The 24,612-nt window shown below is 47.1% G+C and overlaps 1 protein-coding gene across 1 annotated transcript in view; it reads left to right on the forward strand.

Moving 5' to 3' along the window:
- The first annotated feature begins 4,959 nt into the window (after positions 1 to 4,959).
- The window catches only part of PSMD9 (proteasome 26S subunit, non-ATPase 9), a 30,076-nt gene continuing 10,423 nt past the window's right edge, over positions 4,960 to 24,612 (forward strand). The window contains exons 1-4 of the mRNA XM_032242436.1: positions 4,960 to 5,219; positions 11,404 to 11,506; positions 16,350 to 16,561; positions 20,119 to 20,220. Coding sequence (XP_032098327.1) covers positions 5,082 to 5,219; positions 11,404 to 11,506; positions 16,350 to 16,561; positions 20,119 to 20,220 — 555 coding nt within the window. The 5' untranslated portion in view covers positions 4,960 to 5,081. The remainder of the gene's footprint in view (positions 5,220 to 11,403; positions 11,507 to 16,349; positions 16,562 to 20,118; positions 20,221 to 24,612) is intronic.

Genomic DNA, 24,612 nt, shown 5'->3' on the forward strand with positions numbered 1-24,612 from the left:
AAAAAAAAAAAAATTAGCTGGGTATGGTGGTGGGCACCTGCAATCCTAGCTACTTGGGAGCCTGAGGCAGGAGAATTGCTTGAACCCGGAAGGCAGAGGTTGCAGTGAGCTGAGATCCTGCCATTGCACCCCAGCCTGGGCAATAAGAGGGAAACTCCGTCTTAAAAAAACCAACAAACAAACAAAAAAAAAAAACATACAATGTAATTGGGGTGGGGCGGGAGGGATGAAAATATACTTAATTAAGAGAAAAAAAAGTAAAGAGAATAAGCCCACATCCACAGACAACCACCTTGGATGATTTGGGAATGACTACCCAGACTACTTGCTTTTCTTTTCTTTTTTTTTTTTAGAGATGGGGTCTTTCTCTGTTGCCCAAGCTGGAGTGCAGTGGTGCCATCAGCTCACTGTAGCCTTAAACTCCTGGGCTCAAGGGATCCTCCCATCTCAGCCCGAGTAGCTGGGACTACAGGCATACGGGACCATGCTGGGCCCACACAGACTACTTTCTAAAAATGTATAAACATATATAGATATGAGACTTAAGATATACAGATATGATACATATGACTTGATACTTATGATGATTTTTTACGTATACTTTGTAAACACTTTTGTCATGGCAATAAATACACATGTTCACCTGTGTGTGTACATGTGTGTGTTTCATTGAAAGGATGTACTGGGTGGTGGCTCATGCTTGTAGTCCCAGCTCTTTGGGGAGGCAGAGGTGAGTGGATCACTTGATCCCAGGAATTTGAGACCAGCTTGGACAATCTGGCAAGACCAGATCTCTACAAAAATTTAGAAATTAGCTGGGTGTGGTGGTGTGTGCCTGTGGTCCCAGCTAGTCGGGAGGCTGAGGTGGGAGGACTGCTTGGGCCTGGGAGGTTGAGGCTGCAGTGAGCCATGATTGTACCACTATACTTTAGTCTGGGTGACAGAGGGAGACCCTGTATCAAAATGTAAAAAAAAAAAAAAAAGGAAAAGAAAGGCTGTACCATGATTTCTTTAACCAACTCCGAAAATCACGCATTACCAAGGTCTTCCCATTAGAAACAGCATCGACTGTGATCTATCTCTTTTGAATGGAGAGTTTCATGCTCTTTAACAATTGCTTTCTTTATTAAATGACTCTGAATTTATATTAATAAGTATCTGGTTATTACTATTTTATGTTTTGGAGAGACAGAATCTTGTCATGTTGCCCAGGCTGGTTTCAAACTTCCGGCCTCAGGCCATTCTCCTGCCGTGGCCTCCCAATGTGCTAGGATTACAGACATGAGCCACCATGCCAGGCAGTATCTTATATTATTATTCTTTTCGAGACAGGGTCTCAATCTGTCACCCAAGCTGGAGTGCAGAGGCATGATCTCAGCTCACTACAACCGCTGCCTCCCAGACTCTAGCAATCCCCCTACCTCAGTCTCCCATGTAGCTGGGGCTACAAGCGTGTGCCACCACGCCTAGCTAATTTTTTGTATTTTTATTTTATTTATTTATTTATTTATGAGACAGAGTCTTGCTCTGTCGCCAGTCTGGAGTGCAGTGGTGTGATCTCAGCTCACTGCCACCTCTGCCTCCCATTTTCAAGTGATTCCGCTGCCTCAGCCTCCTGAATAGCTGGGATTACAGGCGTATGCCACCACACCCAGCAAAAAAATTTTTTTTGTATTATATTAGAGACGGGGTTTCACTCTGTTGGCCAGGATGGTCTTGATCTCCTGACCTCCTGATCTGCCCACCTCGGCCTCCCAAAGTACTGGGATTACAGGCATGAGCCACCATGCCCAGCCACTTTTTGTATTTTTAATGGAGACAGGGTTTCACCATGTTGGCCAGGATTGTCTCGAACTCCTGACCTCAGGTGATGTACCCACCTTGACCTCCCAGTGCTGGGATTACAGGTGTGAACCACCACGCCCAACCCATTATCTTATTTTTAAAAATTACTTTCTGCTCTGCCCCAAACTGCCCAGGTACTAAATATTAACAATCTCACAGGTATAACTGCTTACCTTTTTCCATTCTATGGGGGAGTTGACTTTATTGTATAAAAATAGGATGATTTATTATGTGGGTCTCTGCATCTTACTTTTCCAAATACTTAAATATTGGCAACTGTGCTGGATTCTCCATTAGCTCCTCCAAATCCCTTCCCTCCCTGCCCTCCTCTGTGCCTCAAGCCTTATCACCCTCAGCCAACCTGAGACTCTGGCAGGAGAGGAGAGGAGAGACTATTGGGGTGTCTCTTCCTGGGCTCCCTCCCTGCCAGATGTTGTTGCAGCAGCAGCTGTGTCCTGCACTGAAAGCCACACTCCTGTTGTGTGGCTACAACTCTCCCTTCTCTTGCTCCTTTAGGCTTGAGGGGTGGGTAAGAGGCCCCATGCTCACCAGCCCCAGGTGGCTTCATTATCCTCATCTGCTCCCATGACTTTGTAAATTGCCCCTTCTGTAAACGCCCCACAAATAGCCTTCTGAGCGGACCAGCTGTTTTGTGATGGGCCTCTGAACTGATTCGGCAACTAACTTAAAATTCCTTTTTTTTTTTTTTTTGAGATGGAGTCTTGCCCTGTTGCCCAGGGTAGAGTGTAGTGGCCCGATCTTGGCTTACTGTAACCTCCGCCTCCCGGCTTCAAGCAATTCTCGTACCTCAGCCTCCCAAGTAGCTGAGAGAGTCTTGCTCTGTTGCCGAGACGGTGATCTGCCTGCCTTGGCCTTCCAAAGTGCTGGAAATCTAGGCATGAGCCACCTGCAGAACAGTTTCCTTGAACATGCACATACTTTTCATGTGGATTTGCTAATTGTTACATTTGCCTCTTTCTCCCTTTGTATGGTTTTCTTTGAACCACTTGCAAGTTAGTAGCAGAAATCATGACATTACACATCTAAATATTTGAGCATTTATCTCCTTTCAATAAAGAGAAAAGAGATTCTCTCAAATAATTGCAACACCATTATCTGACTGAGGAAACTTAACACAGATATACTATCATTTAATATAAAGTTCATAATTAGGTTTCACCAATTGGCCCAATAAGTCTTTTAAAGCTGCTGTTTCTAATTAAATAATTCAAGTAAGGATTGTGTATTGCATTTGGTCACTGTCTGTTCCTCTCTTTTTATTTAATTAATTGAATTTTTTTTTTTTGAGACGGAGTCTTGCTCTGTTGCTCAGGCTGGAGTGCAGGACATGATCTCAGCTCACTGCACAGCCTCCCAGGTTCAAGCGATTCTCCTGCCTCAGCCTCCCAAGTAGCTGGGATTACAGGTGTGTGGCTCTGTGCCTTGCTAATTTTTGCATTTTTAGTAGAGACAGTGTTTCACCATGTTGCCTAGGCTGGTCTTGCACTCCTGACCTCAAGTGATCCGCCCACCTCGCCCTCCCAAAGTGCTGGGATTACAGGGGTGAACCACCATGCCTGGTCCTTTGATAATTAATTTTTTTGTTTGCTTGTTTGTAGAGACGGAGGTTTTGCTATGTTGCCCAGGCTGGTCTCAAACTCCTGGACTCAAGGGATCCTCCTGCCTTGATCTCCCAGAGTAATGGGACTACAGGCACGAGCCACGCACCTGTATCTCTCTCTCTCTTTTGACAATGTTAGAAATGTTAGTTTATTTTTGACGGGCGTGGTGGCTCACTCCTGTAATCCCAGCACTTTGGGAGGCCGAGCCAGGTGGATCATTTGAGGCCGGGGTTTGAGACCTTCTCAGCCTCCTGAGTACTGGGATTACAGGCGTGTGCCACCACACCGGCTAATTTTTTATATTTTTGGTAGAGACAGGGTTTCACCATGTTGCCAGTCTGGTCTTGAAGTCCTGACCTCAAGTGATCTGCCTACTTTGGCCTCCCAAAATGTTGGGATTACAGGCATGAGCCACCGCACCTGGCCCATTGCATTTAGTTGATACATCTCTTTAGTCTTCTTAAATCTAGGCAATTGCATATCCGCCTCCTTTCTCTGTCCCCCACCCCTCATTCCCTATGTGTATTTCACAACATTGACTTTTTTTGAAGTTTCTAGGCCAGTTGTTTTTACGTATGTCCCTTCTTTTGGATTTGTCTGTTTTCCAATTATTACATTCAGGGAAAACATGTTTGGATACTACACAGATGACCATTAAGCCCTTTTCACGACGGAATATTAGAGGCACGTGGTCAGATATCAAGCTTGATTGTTTAGTTAAGCTGGGTTGGAATTTTGGCCTCACATTTTGCTAGTTGGGAAAATTGGTTATTGAGATGTTTTCTCAGTTGTCAAATTGGGGACTAATATTAGCTTCATGAGGTTGTTGAATTAATAGATGTAAGGCACTTAGAACAGCATCTGGCACATTATAAGTATCAATAAATAAACACTATTACCATTATTATTATCACTATAATTTATAGAGGCCTTAACAGGAACAGCCAGCACCTTCAACAATGTATTGCTCATAGGAAACAGTCCATGAATATTTGTTAGCAGAAGGACAGCTCTATGAGATAGACTGCTATCAATTACTGCCCCATTTTACAGATGAGAAAACTGAGGCTCAGAGAGGCAAAGTAGTGACCTAGGGTCACACAGATTGCCGTTAAGAGGCAAAACCCAGGATGCGTACTCAGGCATATCGGATCCGTAAAGTGAGGGATAAGGAACCCGAATGTATTTTGTAAATCCTCCAGGGCTGTATGGATGTGAAGAACTGAATTGGAGCGCCACGCAGAGCTTCTCTGGCATACAGTATCCATCTATACAGTAGGCGCTCAATAAATGTCTGTTGCACGAATGAGGAAAGAAAATGAGTCGGCCGGGGCGAGATCATTCCCTAACGCAGGTGCGCACCTGCGTCGGGAATCCATTTCGCCCAACGCTACTCCTGCCGGGTCACCATAGGCGCACGTGTTCCGGCAGGGTGCGGCTTCCGGTGACCCATCTCCGCCCCAAGCCCCGCCTACCAATTCCCGCCCTTTGCCTCTTCGCGCTCGCGGACAGCTACGGTGTTTTGGCCCAGGGGCGGAGCCGTAGTCACGGTCTCCTGGGGCGTCGCCCGTAGCCCGGGAGCCGGGTGTCTGGAATCGCTGCCCACGGTTCACGATGTCTGACGAGGAAGCGAGGCAGAGCGGCGGCTCCTCGCAGGCCGGCGGCGTGACTGTCAGCGACGTCCAGGAGCTGATGCGGCGCAAGGAGGAGATCGAGGCGCAGATCAAGGCCAACTATGACGTGCTGGAGAGCGTGAGTGTGGGCTCGGGGCTCCTGGGCGGGCGTGGGGGCACCCCAGGTCTCCTGACTCGGCGCTCCATGCCTGGAAGACTGAGAAGCCCCGGCGGGCTCAGCTTGGGCGCTCAGCTACGGATCTTCTTCTCCCTGGGAGGCCCAAGGCGCCGCAAGTGCGGCCTCTGTCGGCACAAGAAGACAGGCAAAGAACTTTAGCAACTGAACAGTTAGCAGCTCTATTGATACCCAGCAAGCGTTTATGGAACACTACTGTGTGCTAGGCGCTGGTTTAAGTGCTGTGCTTTGTTAGTTCATTTAATCATCACAACAACCCTTTGAGATGGATACTGTTACTTTCTCCATTTTAGGGAGGGGGAAACAGGTGTTATTTGACTGGTGATTGAACAACTGTCATGTGCTTCGCTGACTGCCTTCTCTTATTTTTGTATTTTTTGTAGAGACAGTCTGGCTATGTTGCCCAGGTTGGTATCGAACTCTTGGCCTCATGCGAACCCTCCCGTCTCGGCCTCCCAAAGTGCTGGGACTATTGGAATGCCACACCCGGCATTTGCTGATTACATCATAAGTTCTTAAACCTCAGTGCGTATGTGAATTACCTGGGGATCTTATTAAAATGCAGATTCTGTTTGAGTCAGGGAGCAGATTCTGCATTTATAGCAAACTCCCAGCAATGCTGATGCTAGTGGTCTAAGGACAGTACTTTGAGTGAGTGAGGGGCTTATTATCCTTATTGCATAAGGAGGAAACTGAGGCCCAGAGAGGGGCAAACATTCATCTAAGGTCATGCAGTTTGGAAGTGGCGGTGGTGGGTCCTGCTTAAAAGCGGATGCAGGTTTTATTATGCCACCTAGTGTAAAATCACATATCAGTTTGCAGAGGAAGATTCAATTAGTTATGCCCAAGTAGGGTGGGATGGAATGCATTTTAGGTGATGTTTAAGATGAAGTTTCTATTTCTTTTCTTTTTTTGAGATGGATTCTTGCTCTGTTGCCCAGGCTGGAGTGCAGTGGTGCAGTCTTGGCTCATAGCAGCCTCCGCCTCCTGGTTCAAGTGATTCTCCTGGCTCAGCCACCGAGTAGCAGGGACAACAGGCATGTGCCACTACGCCTAATTTTTGTATTTTTAGTAGAGGCAGGTTTTCACCATGTTGGCCAGGCTGGTCTTGAACTCCTGACCTCAGGTGATCCGCCCTCCTCAGCCTCCCAAAGTGCTGGGATTACAGGTGTGAGCCACCATGTCCAGCCATAAGATGAAGTTGCATATGGAGGACCAGGGAACCATTTTACTGGGTGCTGACTATATGCCCAAAGTGGGATTCAAACTTCAGGTCTGTTACACGCAGAACCTGTGCTTTCACGCAAATTACCAGCAATTTCTCAAACTTTATTTTCTACCACATTCAGGATACTATATGCATACACCACTTGTACTGTTATTCCTTTGATTTTTTTATTTAAATCTACTTTTAAACTTATATAAATGTATTATGATTATTATTATTGAGACAGGGTCTCACTCTGTTGCCCAGGCTGGAATTCAGGGAAGATTGCTTGAACCCAGGAGGTGAGGCTCACTGCAGCCCCACCTCCTGGGCTCAAGCAATCCTCCCACCTCAACCTCCCAAGTAGCTGAGACTATAGGTTAGTCCCGTCACACCCAGCTAATTTTTGTATATTTTGTAGCTATAGGGTCTCACTATGTTGCTCAGATTGGTCTCAAACTCCTGGGCTCAAGCAGTCTTCCTGCCTCTGCCTCCCAAGATATTGGGGTTACAGGGATGCACCACAGTGCCTTGTTCATAAATGTACTTTAAAAGGAAATTTCAAAACTCACTGCATATGAAAAAGGAGAATCTCTTCTCTTAAATATAGGGTTAGATACTTTACAAGTTGATACGGCATGTTAGTTGCTTCTAGCTAGCTGCTGTGCTTGCTGAAGGCTTTCAGCCTGAAACCCTGTTCTGTTTGTTTCTAAAAAGTGTGTTTGGGCCAGGTGTGGTGGCTCACATCTGTAATCCCAGCACTTTGGGAGGCTGAGGCAGATAGATCACAAGGTCAGGAGTTTGAGACCAGCCTGGCCAACATGGTAGAACCCTGTTTCTACTAAAAATACAAAAATTAGCTGAGCATGGTGGCACATGACTATAATTCCAGCTACTCGGGAGGCTGAGGCAGGAGAATTGCTTGAACCCAGGAGGCAGAGGTTGCAGTGAGCCGAGATCACACCATTGCACTCCAGGTCTGGGTAACAGAACAAGACTCTGTCTTGGGGGCAGGGGGAGAAAAAAAAGTAGGCTTGGGCTGGGCGCAGTAGCCCACACCTATAATCCCAGCACTTTGGGAGGCTGAGGTGGGTGAATTACCTGAGGTCAGGAGTTTTAAGCCTGCCCAACATGGTGAAACCTTGTCTCTACTAAAAATACCTGGGAGGCTCAGGCAGGAGAATCGCTCAAACCTAGGAAGTGGAGGTTGCAATGAGCTGAGATTGTGCCGTTGCACTCCAGCCTGGGCGATAGAGCAAGACTCCATTTCAAAAAAAGAAAAATAAAGTGGGTTTGGGTGCAGTGGCTCACTATTTGGCAGACCAAGGTGGGAGGATCACTTGAGGCCAGAAGTTCAGTACCAGCTTTGGCAACATAGTGAGACTCTGCCTCTACAAAAAAATATTTTTTTAAATTAATTGGACGTGGTGGTGCACGCCTGTAGTCCCAGCCTCCTCAGAGACTGAGGCAGGAGGAATGTTTGAGCCCTGGATGTTGAGGCCGCAGTGAGCTATAATTGCAACACTGAACTCCCTTTTGGGCACCTGTAATCCCAGCTATTCGGGACGCTTATAGAGGAGAATGGCTTGAACCTGGGAGGCGGAGGTTGCAGTGAGCCAAGATTGTGCCACTACACTCCAGCCTGGGTGACAGACGCCATCTCAAAAAAAAAAAAAAAAAAAAAGAATGGACAGCTAAAACTATAAATCTCATATAATAAAGCCTAGGAGTAAATCTTCATGACCTTGGAGTAGGAAAGCCTTCTTAGATATGGCACCAGAAGCACCAGCTACAAATGAAAAAATGATAAGTTGGACTTCAACATTTACAACTGTGTTTCAAAAGTCATAGTAAAGGAAGTGAAAAGGTAAGCTACAGAATGGGGGAAAATATTTGCATCTCATTTCTCTGATAAGAGGATAGTATTTAGACTATAGTAAGGGCTTTTACAACTTAATAATAAAAAGGCAACCCGACTAGAAGATAGGGAAAGGACCTGAATAAACATTTCTCCAAAGAAAATATGGTCAAGTGGCCAGGTGTGGTGGCTCATGCCTGTAATCCCAGGACTTTGGGAGTCTGGGGCAAGAGTGTTACTTGAGGCCAGGGGTTTGAGACCAGCCTGGGCAGCATAGGAAGACCCTATCTTTACAAAAAATTAAAAAATTAGCCAGGTGTGGTGACATGTGCCTGTGGTCCTTGCTACTGAGGAGGCTGAGGCAGATCGCTTGGACCCAGGAATTCAAGGTTGCAGTGAGTTATGAACACACCACTGTACACCAGCAGCCTGGGCAACACAGGGAGATCCTGTCTCAAAACAAACCAAAACAAACACAAAAACCATTAACTTTTACACTTTACGTGGGTCAGTTATATGGTATCTGAATTATATCTTAAAACTGTTATAAAAATGGAGGCTCTGGCTGGGTGTGGTAGCTCACGCCTGCAATCCCAGCACTTTGGGAGGCCGAGGCGGGTGGATCATGAGGTCAGGAGATTGAGACCATCCTGGCTAACACGGTGAAACCCTGTTTCTACTAAAAATACAAAAAATTAGCCAGGTGTGGTAGCACGTGGTTGTCGTCCCAGCTACTTGGGAGGCTGAGGCAGGAGAATTGCTTGAACCTGGGAGGTGGAGGTTGCAGTGAGCCGGGATCACGCCACTGCACTCCAGCCTGGGCAACAGAGCGAGACTGTCTCAAAAAAAAAGAAAAAGAAAAAAGGAGGGTCCTAGAGATAGCCAGTAACTGGGTGCGTTGCAGAGACCAGCACCAAATGGACACTTTTTGCCTTGACAATTGAAGGATTGAGGAGAATTGGGAAAGGAATATGTCTTTTGATGCAGGCTTATTTAATGCCATATGTGTAAGCTGCCAGTGTTATGGATCCCACCCTTTGGGAAGCGGATTCGATATGACATTGATTCTCAAAGGCTAGTCAACTCTTAACCTCTGTGGGAAGGAAGGAGCAGACACAGGTTTTTAGCTCCTGGAACATTTCTGCAGTGTCATAGCAATTCCTGTGTTAGGGGAGTATGGAGAACTATCCCCCTGCCACAGTGGATGGTAGGTTTGGATGTAACCCAGAGGCTTCCAGGGAGAAAGGGAAGAGAGTGAACAGAATGCCTCTTCGCAGTGCCTGCATACACTGGCAGCTTGTCCCTTGCCTGACTAATCCTTACAGCCACTGTTTATGACTTCTGTGCATAGCGGTTTTCTGGGGCCACCATAACACCACAGAGTTGGTGACTTACAACAACAGGAATATACTCCATCCCAGCTCTGGAGGCCACAAGTCTGAAATCCAGGTATCAGCAGGGTTGGCTCCTTTTGGAGGCTCTGAGGAACAAGCTCTCAGGCCCTTCTCCTGGCCTCTGGTGGCCGCCGGCGGTCCTTGGCTTAGAGCTGTGTAACTTGAACCTCTGCCTGCATCTTCACATGGCCTTCTTGCTGTGTCTGTGTCCCACATCTGCCTCTGCCTTTGTTTTGTAAGGACAGCAGCCACTGGATGAGTTTGTTTCAAAAGCCTTAACATAATTACATCTACAAATACTGTTTTTCAAATAAAGTCATATTTACCGGTTCTGGGGGTTGGCACTTGGCTATCTTTTTTGGGGGCCACTCTTCAACCCACTATGCTGTGTGTGTGTGCGTGGCGCTGTGCTGTGTGTGTGCGTGGCGCTGTGCTGTGTGTGTACGTGGCAGTGTGCCGTGTGTGCACGTGGCACTGTGCTGAGTACTCTGTGCAGGTCCGCTCATTAGCTCTTGCAGCAGATAGGAAGAGAGGCGAGTGCTTCTATTCCCATTTTATAGTTAAAGAAGGTGAGGCTTAGAGAGGAGAAGGTCTTGGCTAAGGATGCCCAGCTTGTATGAGGCAGAATTGAGATTCAGATTAAAGTCTAACCAGCTGCAAAACTCCTGCCCTGAACCGTGCGACTAGCTTCACTGCTTTTATGTCCTCTCCTCTGACTCATATCTTTTTTTTTTTTTTTTTTTTTTTTTTTGAGACGGAGTTTCGCTCTTGTTACCCACGCTGGAGTGCAATGGTGCGATCTCAGCTCACTGCAACCTCCGCCTCCTGGGTTCAGGCAATTCTCCTGCCTCAGCCTCCTGAGTAGCTGGGATTACAGGCACGTGCCACCATGCCCAGCTAACGTTTTTTGTATTTTTAGTAGAGACGGGGTTTCACCATGTTGACCAGGATGGCCTCAATCTCTTGACCTTGTGATCCACCCGCCTCGGCCTCCCAAAGTGCTGGGATTACAGGCTTGAGCCACCGTGCCCGGCCTTCTGACTCATATCTTTAAATTTTTTTTAAAGGTTGTTTTGAATAGGGAATACATTCCCATAGGCAAAATTCAAAAACTACAGAGGGATATAAAATGAAATGTCTCTCTCCCCGCCCTGTCGCCCAGCCATCCAGTTCCCCTCCCCAGAGGCAGCTAGTGCTATCACCGTATCCTTCTTGGAAAGTCCTTTCAGATCTTTTTATTTTCCGAAGAATCAAAGCCCTGCCACTGCTGGGTGCCATTTGGACTTTTCACTCCCCTCTGGCTTCCAGGGCTAGCAGCCAGGTGTTGGCCCCCTGTGGGAAGGAGGGTCTGGAGGAGTGGAGGAAGAGACTGGCCTTGGGGGTGATGCTCAAAGAAGTCTTTGGTTTTATCAGCACCGTTTTAACCCCTAAAAGGAATGGATTCATGTATTACTTGCGTTGTTAAAAAAAAATGAATTAAAAACAGTGCCCACTCCAGGGTAGTAGTGAGGGCATGGGTAGAGCCCCTGGTCTGTGCTAAGTGATCAGTATGTGGCAATTTTCATTACTGTCCCCTTTATTATGACTTCAGAAGAGAAGGGTTTGGGGAGAGGCATCCTGGGGACGTTACACCTATGAGCTCCTTTTAACCACATTTCTTTCCTCCAGCAAAAAGGCATTGGGATGAACGAGCCGCTGGTAGACTGTGAGGGCTACCCCCGGTCAGACGTGGACCTGTACCAAGTCCGCACCGCCAGGCACAACATCATCTGTGAGTCACCCTCTTAGAGGACTTTCCCCACCTGTGGTGGGAGGTGTTAAATGCATGCAAATAAAACCAAGGATCCATCTTATCCACTGCCTTCTCTTCTGTCTTGATGGGATTATCTTGTCCCCATCCAAGGAAAGAGAACCAAGGCAATGGACTAGACTCTAAGGTTCTGTATTTCTGGTTTCATTTTCTCTCTCTCTCTTTTTTTTTTTTTTTTTTTTTTTGAGTCAGGCTCTTGCTCTGTCTTCCAGGCTGGAGTGTAATGGCACTAACATGACTCACTGCAGTCCCAACTTCCCAGGCTCTAAGCAATCCTCCTGCCTCAGCCTCCCAAGTAGCTAGGACTTAGGAGTGTGCAACCATGCCCAGCTAATTTTTTTTTAGTAGAGACAAGTCTCGCTAAGTGGCCCAGGCAAGTCTTGAACTCTTGGTCTCAAGTGGTCCTCCTGCCTTGGCCTTCCAAAGTGCTGGGATTATGGGCGTGATTTGTTTTTAATTAGAGAGCTAGCAGAGAGTACAGATTGGGTAGTATATTTGTTTTCTGTTTCAGCCATAACAAATGAGCACAGACTTAGTAGCTTAAAAGAACACAAATTTATTCTCTTACGGTTCTAGAGATAAGAATTCCAAATGGGTCTCACTGGTCTAAAATCAAAGCGTTGGCAGGGCTGGCCCTTTCTGGAGGCTCTATGGGAGAACCTGTTCCTAGCTTTTTCCGGTTTCCAGAGGCTGCCCGTGGTCCTTGACTCATGGCCCTCATCCATCTTCAAAGCCAGCAATTGCATTTCCTCCATTCTGATTCTGTCATCACATCTCTTTCTCTCACTCTCCTGCCTCCGTCTTTCACTTATTATTATTGTTATTATTTTTATTTTTTTATTATTTTTTAAGATGGGGTTTCACCATGTTGGTCAGGCTGGTCTTGAACTCCCGACCTCAGGTGATCCGCCCGCCTTGGCCTCCAAAGTGCTTGGATTACAGGCGTGAGCCACCACGCCTGGCCTAGTATTATTATTATTTTTTGAGATGGAGTTTCACTCTTGTTGCCCAAGCTGGAGTGCAATGGTGTGATCTCAGCTCACTGCAACCTCTGCCTCCCAGGTTCAAGCAATTCTCCTGCATTCAAGTGATTCTCCTGCTTCAGCCTCTGGAGTAGCTGGGATTACAGGCACACGCCACCAGGCCTGGCTAGTTTTTGCATTTTTAGCAGAGATGAAGAAGTTTCTCCATGCTGGTCAGGCTGGTCTCAAACTCCTGACCTCAGATGATCCACCTGCTTTGGCCTCCCAAAGTGCTGGGATTATGGGCTTGAGCCACCACACCCAGCCTCTGATGACACCAGGCCCACCTGGATATTATTATGTCTGCATCTTACAGTCCTTAATCACATCTGCAGAGCCTCTTTTGCTGTGTAAGGTGGCATATTCACAGGTTCTAGGGGCTAGGATGTGGACGTGTTGCGGGGCATTATTCACTCAGCCATAGATAGGCAGCTGTCTCCACCACAGAGTCCTATTGCATTTATCCTCCACATTTTTCACTTATTAACTCCTTTTTAATCTGTTTAAATCTTGATTTTATCTGCGTCATGTTTTATTTATTTACTATATTTATTTTTTGAGATGAAGTCTCACTCCATCACCCAGGTTGGAGTGCAGTGGCACCATCTTGGCTCAAGGCAAACTCTGCCTCCCAGGTGACAGAGCAAGAGACCATCTCAAAAAAAAAATAAATAAATAAATATGTTTGAGCAATTCCTTATTGGTCTTCTTTTGAAAAATCTATTCTTGGGTGGGTGTGGTGGCTCATGGCTGTAATCCTAGGGGATGCCAAGGATAGATCCCCTTTGGGATGCCAAGGCGGATCACCTGAGTTCAGGGGTTTGAGACTAGCCTGACCAACATGGCAAAACCCCGTCTCTACTAAAAATACAAAAATTAGCTGGATGTGGTGGCACATGCCTGTAATCCCAGCTACTTGGGAGTTTGAGGCAGGAGAATTGCTTGAACCCAGGAGATGGAGGTTGCAGTGAACTGAGATCATGCCACTGCCCTCCAGCCTGGGTGACAGTGCAAACAAGACTCCGTCTCAAAAGAAAAAGAGAAAGAAAATCTGTTCTCACAAGTTTATTTTGTTGTACAAAATAGGCTTTTTTTTTTTAAGAACAGTTATAGATTTACATAAAAATTGGAAAATAATGCAGAGCAGTCCTTTAGCTTTTGTACTTAGTTTCTTGTATTGTTAATAGCAAATAGATATATGTATCTGTATGTGTGTATATATATATATATATATATTTGAGATGGAGTTTCGCTCTTGTCACTCAGGCTGGAGTGCAATGGTGCGATCTCTGCTCACTGAAACCTCTGTCTCCCAGGTTCAAGCGATTCTCTGACCTCAGCCTCCCGAGTAGCTGGGATTACAGGTGCCTGCCCCCATGCCCAGCTAATTTTTTTTTTGAGATGGGGTCTTGCTATGCTGCACAGGCTGGTGTGCAGTGGCACAGTCTCAGCTCACCAAAATCTCCATCTCTCAGGTTCAATGGATTCTCCTACCTCAGCCTCTTAAGTAGCTGGGATTACAAGCACATACCACTATGCCTGGCTAATTTTTTGTATTTTTAGTAGAGATGGGATTTCACCATGTTGGCCAGGCTGGTCTTGAACTCCTGCCCTCGTGATCTGCCCATCTCGGCCTCCCAAAGTGCTGGGATTACAGACGTGAGCTACCATACCTGGCCTTTTTTTTTTTTGAGATGGAGTCTAGCTCAGCCACCCAGGCTGTAGTGCAGTGGCACAATATCAGCTCACTGCAACCACCACCATCTACCGGGTTCAAGCGATTCTCCTGTCTTAGCCTCCCTAGTGGCCATGATTACAGGCACCTGCTATCATGCCCGGCTAACTTTTATATTTTAGTAGAGACAGGGTTTCATCATCTTGGCCAGGCTGGTCTTGAACTCCTGACCTCAGGTGATCCACCTGCCTCGGCCTCCCACAGTGCTGGGATTACAGGCATGAGCCACCGCACCTGGCCAACAGCTTTTATTAATACAGTATGTTTGTTATGATTGCAAATTGGTTTTTTGAAATATACTGCAGAAACATTTTGTCCTGGGGGAAAAAAAAACCAACCTTTTAACATTTTGATTAGAATTATAAGAAGTTATAAATAGTCACTCGTTCCATTCCCCAACAGCTGTGTATTAAGCACTTCCCGTGTGCCAGGCATTGCAGATACTGGGGATGCTTGTGGACCTCATCATGGGAGGACTTTTCTAGTGAAAGTGACCGTGTATTATATAAGTGTGCCTCCCAGGTACATGTCTCCACTCGTTCAGACCTGGGTTCTTTTGCCACATCTGCTCCTGTGGGTTAAGAACTTGAATCCCGGCCGGGCGCGGTGGCTCACGCCTGTAATCCCAGCACTTTGGGAGGCCGAGGCGGGTGGATCACGAGGTCAAGAGATCGAGACCATCCTGGTCAACACGGTGAAACCCTGTCTCTACTAAAAATACAAAAAATTAGCTGGGCATGGTGGTGCGTGCCTGTAATCCCAGCTACTCAGGAGGCTGAGGCAGGGGAATTGCCTGAACCCAGGAGGTGGAGGTTGCGGTGAGCCGAGATCGCGCCATTGCAGTCCAGCCTGGGTAACAAGAGCGAAACTCCATCTCAAAAAAAAAAAAGAAAAAAAGAACTTGAATCCCTTAATGCCTGAGGGCCTCACCTTTGCTCCGATGTGACAGTGGCAGAGGAGGCAGGTGCAAGTAGCCCAGCAAGCCCCCTATTAGGCACAAGGTGTCAAAATACCAGCTACTGTGCTGGCCTGGCCTGCAGATCGCCATGGTGCTTCACAACATTTTGAATTAGCAGTCAGTACTGAAAAATCAGAGAATTTCACTTTACAAATCCCAATTTTCAGCTTTTCTGTAAAAATCAAAGATTTTGTGGCATGGGCTCTGCCTCCCAAACCCCAGTAGTTGGTGAGAGCCCTGTGGCAGGGGTGCCCTTTGGCTGCCTCCCTGTGGCCTCTCCTGGACTGAATGTCTCCAGTATTTCTAGGCGTATGCAGCATTTTTTTCTTCTAGAGGATTTCACAGAAAAGTGAAATCTTTTTTTTTTTTTGAGACGGAGTCACTCTGTTGCCAGGCTGGAGTGCAGTGGTGCCATCCTGGCTCACTGCAGCCTCCACCTCCTGGGTTCAAGCGATTGTCCTGCCTCAGCTTCCTGAGTAGCTGGGACTTCAGGTGCACGCCACCATGCCCAGCTAATTTTTGTATTTTTAGTAGAAACGGGGTTTCACCATGTTGGCCAGGATGGTCTCGATCTCTTGACCTTATGATCCACCTGCCTCAGCCTCCCAAAGTGCTGGGATTACAGGCATGAGCCACTGTGCCTGGCTGAAAAGTGAAATCTTGATTACACCCAGCCCGAGTCATGCATTCACATGACCACAAAGCTGGACCCACATTTGCCTTTGAACTCACGGCTATGGATTCAGCCAGATGTTACCTTCCTTCTGCTTACCTCTCAGGGCTCACTGAGACAGCACTGCCTTCAGGAAGCCCTCCCTCATCTCCTAGACTAGCGAAGTCAGACTCTCCTGCTGGCCAGGCCTCCCTGCAGTCATCAGATGTTATTGTAGTTACTTATTCTGGAGCTGCTCTTTGCAGGACTGAATGCTCCATGAGGGAAGGTCCTCTTTCTTTGTCAGGGATTCATCCTCGCCTCTAGCCCTACACCTGGTGTGTAATAAGCACTTGTTAACTCTTCAGTGAGTGGATGTAGGAGTCTTGTGTCCTCCTCTGTCTTCCTTGGCCCCTGATGTGTCGTTCTTATCCCAGGCCTGCAGAATGATCACAAGGCGGTGATGAAGCAGGTGGAAGAGGCTCTACACCAGCTGCATGCTCGCGACAAGGAGAAGCAGGCCCGGGACATGGCTGAGGCCCACAAAGAGGCCATGAACCGCAAACTGGGCCAGAGTGAGAGCCAGGGCCCTCCTCAGGCCTTCGCCAAAGTGAATAGTATCAGCCCTGGATCCCCAGCCAGCATCGCGGTAATCCAGGGCTTGGCCACTCAAGTCCATGCCCAGGGGACACTGTGGGTCGGGTAGCCTTTGGGGGTGTGGAAACTATGTAAGACAGAACAGTTCCTTCTGTGCTGTGGTGCTGTGTTCAGTTACTCATTAAAGTGTCTGGCTGGGTGCAGTGGCTCACGCTTGTAATCCCAGCACTTTGGGAGGCAGAGGTGGGTGTATCACAGGATCAGGAGGTCAAGACCAGCCTGGCTAATATGGTGAAACCCCATCTCTACTAAAAATACAAAAAAAAGTAGCCAGGCATGGTGGTGCGTGCCTGTAATCCCAGCTACTCAAGAGGCTGAGGCAGGAGAATCACTTAAACCTGGGAGGCAGAGGTTGCAGTGAGCACTGTACTCTAGTCCAGCCTGGGTGACAGAATTTTAGAGAGGAATCAGCCTCGGCTGCCGACTGCATTGGTGTGGGAGTGACCTGTTCCCAGTGACAGATGATAAATGTCCCAAGAGAGGGAAGGAGGATTTCTTCTTGGGGCTCATTTTAGCTGGGCACTGAATGATAAAAATGAAAATGGAATCCTGCCAAATGAGTTATGCATATTACTGGTGTGTTTAAAAAAATATTAGGCTGGGCACAGTGGCTCATGCCTGGAATCCCAGCAGTTGAGAAGGCTGAGGCAGGTGGATTGCTTGAGTTTAGGAGTTTGAGACTGGCCTGGGCAACATAGTAAGACCTAGCTCTAAAAAAAAAATTTAGCTGGGAGTGGTGGCATACACCTGTGGTCTCAGCTACTTGGAAAGCTGAGGTGGGAGAATCACTTGGGCTTCAGAAGTTAAGGTTGCAGTGAGCTGTGACTGCACCACTGCACTCCAGCCTGGGTGACTGAGACCTTATCTTAAAAAACTTTTTTTTTGACTGGGCACGGTGGCTCATGCCTGTAATCCCAACACTTTGGGAGGCCGAAGCGGGTGGATCACTTGAGGTCAGGAGTTTGAGAACAACCTGGCCAACATAGCAAAATCCTGTCTCTACTAAAAGTATGGAAATTAGCTGGGCATGGTGGTAGGTACCTGTAATCCCAGCTACTCAGGAGGCTGAGGCAGGAGACTCACTTGAATCCGGAAGGTGGAGGTTGCTGTGAGCTGACATGCCACTGTACTCTGGCCTAGGCAACAGAGCGAGACTCTTGTCTCAAAAAAAAATTAGCAGCTTTATTGAGATATAATTAGCATACCATAAAATTTGCCCATTTAAAGTATGTATATAGCCTAGTGTTTTTTTTTTTTTTTTTTTTTGAGACGGAGTTTCGCTCTTGTTACCCAGGCTGGAGTGCAATGGCATGTCTTTTAGTATATTCACAAAGCTGTGCATCCTCACCACAATCAATTTTATTTCTATTTAAAAAATTTTCAGCCAGGCACAGTGGCTAATGCCTGTAATCCCAGTGCTTTGGGAGGCCTAGGTAGGCAGATCACCTGATGTCAGGAGTTCGAGACCAGCCTGGTCAACATGGTGAAACACTGTCTGTACTAAAAATATAAACATTAGTCGGGCATAGTGGTGTGTGCCTGTAATCCCAGCTACTCAGGAGGCCGAGGCAGGAGAATCACTTGAACCCAGGAGGTGGAGGTTGCAGTGAGCCAAGATCTCTCAAAAAAAAAAAAAAAAAAAAAAAAAAAAAAAGAGAGAGAGAGATGGAGTTTTTCTATGTTGCATACGTTGGTCTCGACCTCCTGGGCTCAAGTGATTCTCCTACCTTGGCCTCCCAAAGTGCTGAGATTGTAGGCATGAGCCACCATGGCCAGTCATAATCAATTTCAGAATATTGTCATTGTCCTCTGTAGTGATTTGCCATCACCTCCCAATCTCCCAACTCCCCCACACCCAGTTATCTACTTTCTGTCTCTATGGATTTGTGTGTTCTGGACATTTCTTATAATTGGAATCAAATAATATGTGACCTTTTATGACTGGCTTCTTTCACTTAGCATATTTTCGAGTCATCCATATTGTAGCATAGATCAGTGCTTCATTCCTTTACAAACAGGGTGTCACTCTGTCACCCAGACTTGAGTGCCATGGTGCTGTCATAGCTTACTGCAACCTCAAACTCCCAGAGTCAAGTGATCCTCCTACCCCAGCCTCCCAAGCAGCTGGGACTGTAGGCACACGCCACCACACCTGGTCAATTTTTTATTTCTTTGTTTTGTAAAGATGGAGTCTCACTATGTTGTGCAGGCTGGTCTTGAATTCCTGGCCTCAAGCAAGCCTCCTGTCTCAGCCTCCTAAAGTGCTGGAATTATGTAGGCATGAGCTGCCATGCCTGGCCCTTCATTCTTTTTTATGGCCTAATAATATTCCACTGCCTGGGTTTATCATATTTATCCATTTGCCACTTAATGGACATTTGGATTGTTTCTACTTTTTAGCTATTATGAAGAGTGTTGCCATGATCATTCTTGTACAGTTTTTTTGTGAAGATGTAGTTAAATTTAATTCCACAGACACTTCTGGGATAGGTTCTAATCTTTACCCATTTCATCCTCGCGGAAAAGCCTCGCAGACCTGAAGTAACTTGTGTCAGGACGCACAGCTGACTTGTGTCAGTTCCTGACGGGTAGAATGGGGTCCTAAATCCGGGTCCTGCCAGTCTTCTTTAGTGATCACAAGTCTGTAAGTTACATAGAAGCTCCATTTCTTTCACCACCCCATCTACAGCATCTCGCACAGTGCCGGTTGGCCCACAGCAAATATTTGTTAAAGAGGTGAATGAGTGGTTGTCTGTGTTCTTAGGACCTAGAGCAAGACTATCACTCTAGTCCTGGGTCCGCCTTGTGCCTGTGGCTGCTTGTGTGGGGGCTTCTAGGGCAAATGTCCTGGCTACATTTTTTTTTTTTTTTTTTGAGATAGTCTCACTCTGTTGCCCAGGCTGACGTGCAGTGGCATGATCTAGGCTCACTGCAACCTCCACCTCCTGGGTTCAAGCGATTCTCCTGCCTCAGCCTCCTGAGTAGCTGGGATTACAGGCACGAACCACCATGCTCGGCTAATTTTTGTATTTTTAGTAGAGACGGGGTTTCATTATGTTGGCCAGGCTGGTCTTGAACTCCTGACCTTGTGATTAGCCCGCCTCAGCCTCCCAAAGTGTTGGGATTACAGGCGTGAGCCACTGCGCCCACACTATATCTTGTCTAAATTTAGACCACTGAATAAAATGGGTCCAGCCTGGCTTGCCTTCTTTTACCCTTGAACCTGGGTTAGGACCCCAGAGAGCAGCATTTGGCCCTTCCCATGCTCCTCAAGGCCTTCACAGTGTCTGGTAACTGCCAGCCCTCAGACATTGGGCAGACCTGGTCATCTTTACTAGAGCTGCCCTCAAAGGAATCCCAGGTGGAGGTGGCCCCATTACCCACTGCCTCTTCCCGCATGAGGTTTCAACATCCCTGACCTCTGTTTTGGACCCACCCTGTAGGAAACAAGTTCGTGACCTTGGCATTAAATTAGGTATTGAAGGTTAGAGAACACCAGGAGCACATTGAACCTCTAGCCTGATTTTCCATTTTTCCTTCCCTCTCCAGGGTCTGCAAGTGGATGATGAGATTGTGGAGTTCGGCTCTGTGAACACCCAGAACTTCCAGTCTCTGCATAACATTGGCAGTGTGGTACAGCACAGTGAGGGGGTGAGTGGGGCCGCCTGGTGTCTCCGGCTGTTTGGGCTTCTCTAACAGCATGCCATAGACTGGTGGCTTACAAACAACAGAAGTTCATTTCTTACAGCTCTGAAGGTAGGGAAGTCCAAGATCAAGGCACCAGTAGATTTGGTGTCTGGGGTGGGCTTGCTTCCTAGCCTCTAGGTGGTGCCCTCTTGCTGTGTCCTCACGTGGCGGAAAGCAGGAAATCTGGAACCTCTTGTATAAGGGCACTAATCCTAGTGGTGGCTCCACCCCTCATGACCTAATCACCTTGCAGACACCCCACCCCCTAATACCATCACATTGGCTGTTAGGATTTCAACATATGAATTTGAGGGGGTCGCAGATATCCAGATCATAGCACTCAGCCTCTGGACTATAGCCCTGGAGTTGCTGGGGCAGGAAGTGTTGCTGAGGCCTTCGACTTGCCTTGATGGTGTTGCTCGGCAGAGCCTAACTCAAGGCCTTGGCACCTGCTGTTCCTTCTGCCTAGAATGGTCTTCCTCTTCATCCTCCCTCTGCTTTACACCAGTAACATGCTCTCAGGGGGCCTTTCCTGGCTACCTTAACCCAAATTCCCCTCTCCTCTATCCTGTCTCTATCTTTTCTTTCTCTTTTTTCTTGCTTTTGAGATGGAGTCTCACTGTGTCACCCAGGCTGGAGTGCAGTGGCGCTATCTCGGCTCACTGCAACCTCCACCTCCCAGTTCAAGTGATTCTCCTGCCTCAGCTTCCTGAGCAGCTGGGATTACAGGTGCGCGCCATCATGCCTGGCTAATTTTTTTTTTTTTTTTTTTGAGACAGAGTGTTACTCTGTCACCAGGCGCCAGGCTGGCATGCAGTGGCGCGATTTTGGCTCACTGCAACTTCTGCCTCCTGGGTTCAAGCAATTATCCTGCCTCAGCCTCCCGAATAGCTGGAACTACAGGCATGTGCCACCACGCCCCGCTAATTTTTTGTATTTTTTAGTAGAGATGGGGTTTACCATGTTGGCCTGGATGTTCTCGATCTCTTGACCTTGTGATCTGCCTGCCTCGGCTTCCCAAAGTGCTGGGATTACAGGTGTGAGCCACTGCGCCTGGCCTAATTTTTGTATTTTTAGTAGAGATGGGGTTTCACCATGTTGGCCAGGTTGGTCTCGAACTCCTGACCTAATGATCTGCTTGCCTTGGCCTCCCGAAGTGCCGGAATTATAGGTGTGAGCCACCGTGCCTAGCCCTTTTCTTTTTAAAGGCAGAGTCATGCTCTTTCACCCAGGCTGGAGTGTGGTGACACCATCATAGCTACCACACTGGCTAATTTTTAAATATTTTGTAGAGATGGGTCTTGCTATGTTGTCCAGGCTGGCATTTTTTTTGGTGGTGTTTTTTTAGCAAAGATCCACACTTTTCAGGAGTGATATTTTGGGAAAGCTCAGGGAAATTATTAACTAAAGTTTTTTGTTCCCAAATGAAGTCTCCAGTTTAACCAACAGTTCTGTTTTTTTGAGACAGTCTCACTCTGTCGCTAGGCTGCAGTGCAGTGGTGGGATCTCTGCTCACTGCAACCTCCGCCTCCCGGGTTCAAGCAGTTCTTCTGCCTCAGCCTCCCAAGTAGCTGAGACTACAGGTGCACGCCCAGCTAATTTTTGTATTTTTAGTAGAGATGGGGTTTTACCATGTTGGCCAGGCTGGTTTTGAACTCCTGACCTTGTGATCCACCCGCCTCGGCCTCCCAAAGTACTGGGATTACAGGCGTGAGCCACTGTGCCTGGCCCAGTTCTGGGTTTTTTGACTCCTGCTCAGCTGCACAGCTCATCCTCTTGTAACCCATCAGTGCAGGCTGGGCTGGGTCAAGTCAGGAGACGGCTGGCAGGGGCCTGTGCCCGGGCTAGTGGTCAGGCCGTTGTTTCTGCACCAATACTGTCATCAAATCTGTAACTCGTATGGACGTTTAAAATGTTGATTTTGCTGGGCGTGGTGGCGTGTGCATGTAGTCTCAGCTACTTGGGAGGCTGAGGCTAGAAGATCGCTTGAGTCCAGAAGTTCTGGGCTGTAGTGCGCTATGCTGATTGGGTGTCTGCACTAAGTTCAGCATCAATATGGTGACCTCCCGGGAGTGGGGGGACCACCAGGTTGCCTAAGGAGGGGTGAACTGGCCCAGGTCTGAAATGGAGCAGGTCAAAACTCCTGTGCTGATCATTAGTGGGATTGATTGCACCTGTGAATAGCCACTGCACTGTAGCCTGGGCAACATAGCAAGACCCTATCTCTTTTTTTTTTTTTTTTTTTTTTGAGACGGAGTTTCGCTCTTGTTACCCAGGCTGGAGTGCAATGGCGCGATCTCGGCTCACCGCAACCTCCGCCTCCCGGGTTCAGGCAATTCTCCTGCCCCAGCCTCCTGGGTCGCTGGGATTACAGGCACATGCCACCATGCCCAGCTAATTTTTTGTATTTTTAGTAGAGACGGGGTTTCACCATGTTGACCAGGATGGTCTCGATCTCTTGACCTCGTGATCCACCTGCCTCGGCCTCCCAAAGTGCTGGGATTACAGGCTTGAGCCACCGCGCCCGGCCTAAGACCCTGTCTCTTAAAAAAATACAAATAATAAAAATAATAAAAATAAAATGGTGATTTTGTGAAATTTATCAGTTCTTTTGCTTGTGGCTCTTGCATTGTGTGTCTGCTTAAAGAAATTCTTTTTAATTCTTTTATTGGTTTATTTTTATTTTTCCTTTAGTCCATCTGAAATTTATTATTATTATTATTTGAGACAGTCTCACTCTCTCACCCAGGCTGGAGTGCAATGGTGCAATTTTAGTTCACTGCAACCTTCACCTCCTGGTTCAAGTGATTTTCCTGTCTCAGTCTCCTGAATAGCTGGGACTACAGGTGCCCGCCACCATGCCTGCCTAATGTTTGTATTTTCAGTAGAGACGGGGTTTTGCCATGTTGGCCAGGCTGGTCTCGAACTCCGTGCCTCCGTTGATTCAACCACCTCAGCCTCCCAAAGTGCTGGGACTACAGGTGTGAGCCACTGTGCCCAGCCTATTTTTATTATTTTTACAACAGTTTTATTGAAATTAATTAACATACTACACAGTTCACCCCTTTAAAGTAGTTTTTAGTGTAGTCACAGAATTGTGCGACCATCACAATTTTACAACATTTTCATCACCTCTCCTCTTGAGCCATGTGTCTTCCAGAAAGTCTGCTAATGTATTAGCATACAGAGCTGCTGGTTGATTTTATTAAGGTGTAATTTACCTACACCAAGATCCATCTTTTTCAGTGTATAGTGTCATGAGTTTTCTGTTTATTTTAAATTAATTAATTTTTAGTTTCACTCTTGTCACCTAGGCTGGAGTGCAACGGCGCCATCTCGACTCACTGCATCCTTTGCCTCCCAGGTTCAAGCAATTCCCCAGTCTCAACCTCCCAAGTAGTTGGGATTATAGGCGCCCACCACCAAGCCCGGCTAATTTTTTTTTTTTTTTTTTTGAGATGGAGTCTTGCTCTGTAGCCCAGGCTAGAGTGCAGTGGCACGATCTCGGCTCAGTGCAACCTTTGCCTCTCAGGTCCCAGTTCAAGTAATTCTCCCACCTAAGCCTCCCAAGTAGCTGGGATTACAGGCACGAACCACCATACCCAGCTAATTTTTGTATTTAGTAGAGACGGGGTTTCTCTACTAAAGAATACAAAAATTAGTTGGCCAGTCTGTTCTTGAACTCTTTTTTTTTTTTTTTTTTTTTAATTGCATTTTTGGTTTGGGGGTACATGTGAAGAACATGCAAGATTGTTGCATAGGTACACACGTGGCAGTGTGATTTCCTGCCTTCCTCCCCCTCACCTATATCTGGCATTTCTCCCTATGCCATCCCCCCTGCCACCCGCTGCTGTCCCTGCCCTATTTCCCCCCAACAGACCCCAGTGTGTAGTGCTCCTCTCCCTGTGAACACATTGTCCCTGAACAATGTGTTCTCATTGTTCAGCACCCGCCTATGAGTGAGAACATGCGGTGTTTGATTTTCTGCTCCTGTGTCAGTTTGCTGAGAATGATGGCTTACAGGTTCTTCCATGGTCCTACAAAGGACACGAACTCATTGTTTTTGATGGCTGCGTAATATTCCATGGTGTATATGTGCCACATTTTCCCTATCCAGTCTATCATCGATGGGCATTTGGGTTGGTTCCAAGTCTTTGCTATTGTAAACTGTGCTGCAATGAACATTCGTGTGCATGTGTCCTTATAGTAGAACGATTTATAATCCTTTGGATATGTACCCAGTAATGGGATTGCTGGGTCAAATGGAATTTCTATTTTTAGGTCCTTGAGGAATCGCCACACTGTCTTCCACAATGGTTGAACTAATTTACACTCCCACCAACAGTGTAAAAGTGT

The sequence above is a fragment of the Sapajus apella genome, unplaced genomic scaffold (genome assembly GCF_009761245.1).
Source record: "Sapajus apella isolate SASKATOON/1434 unplaced genomic scaffold, GSC_monkey_1.0 scaffold2, whole genome shotgun sequence".
Taxonomy (NCBI): domain Eukaryota; kingdom Metazoa; phylum Chordata; class Mammalia; order Primates; family Cebidae; genus Sapajus; species Sapajus apella.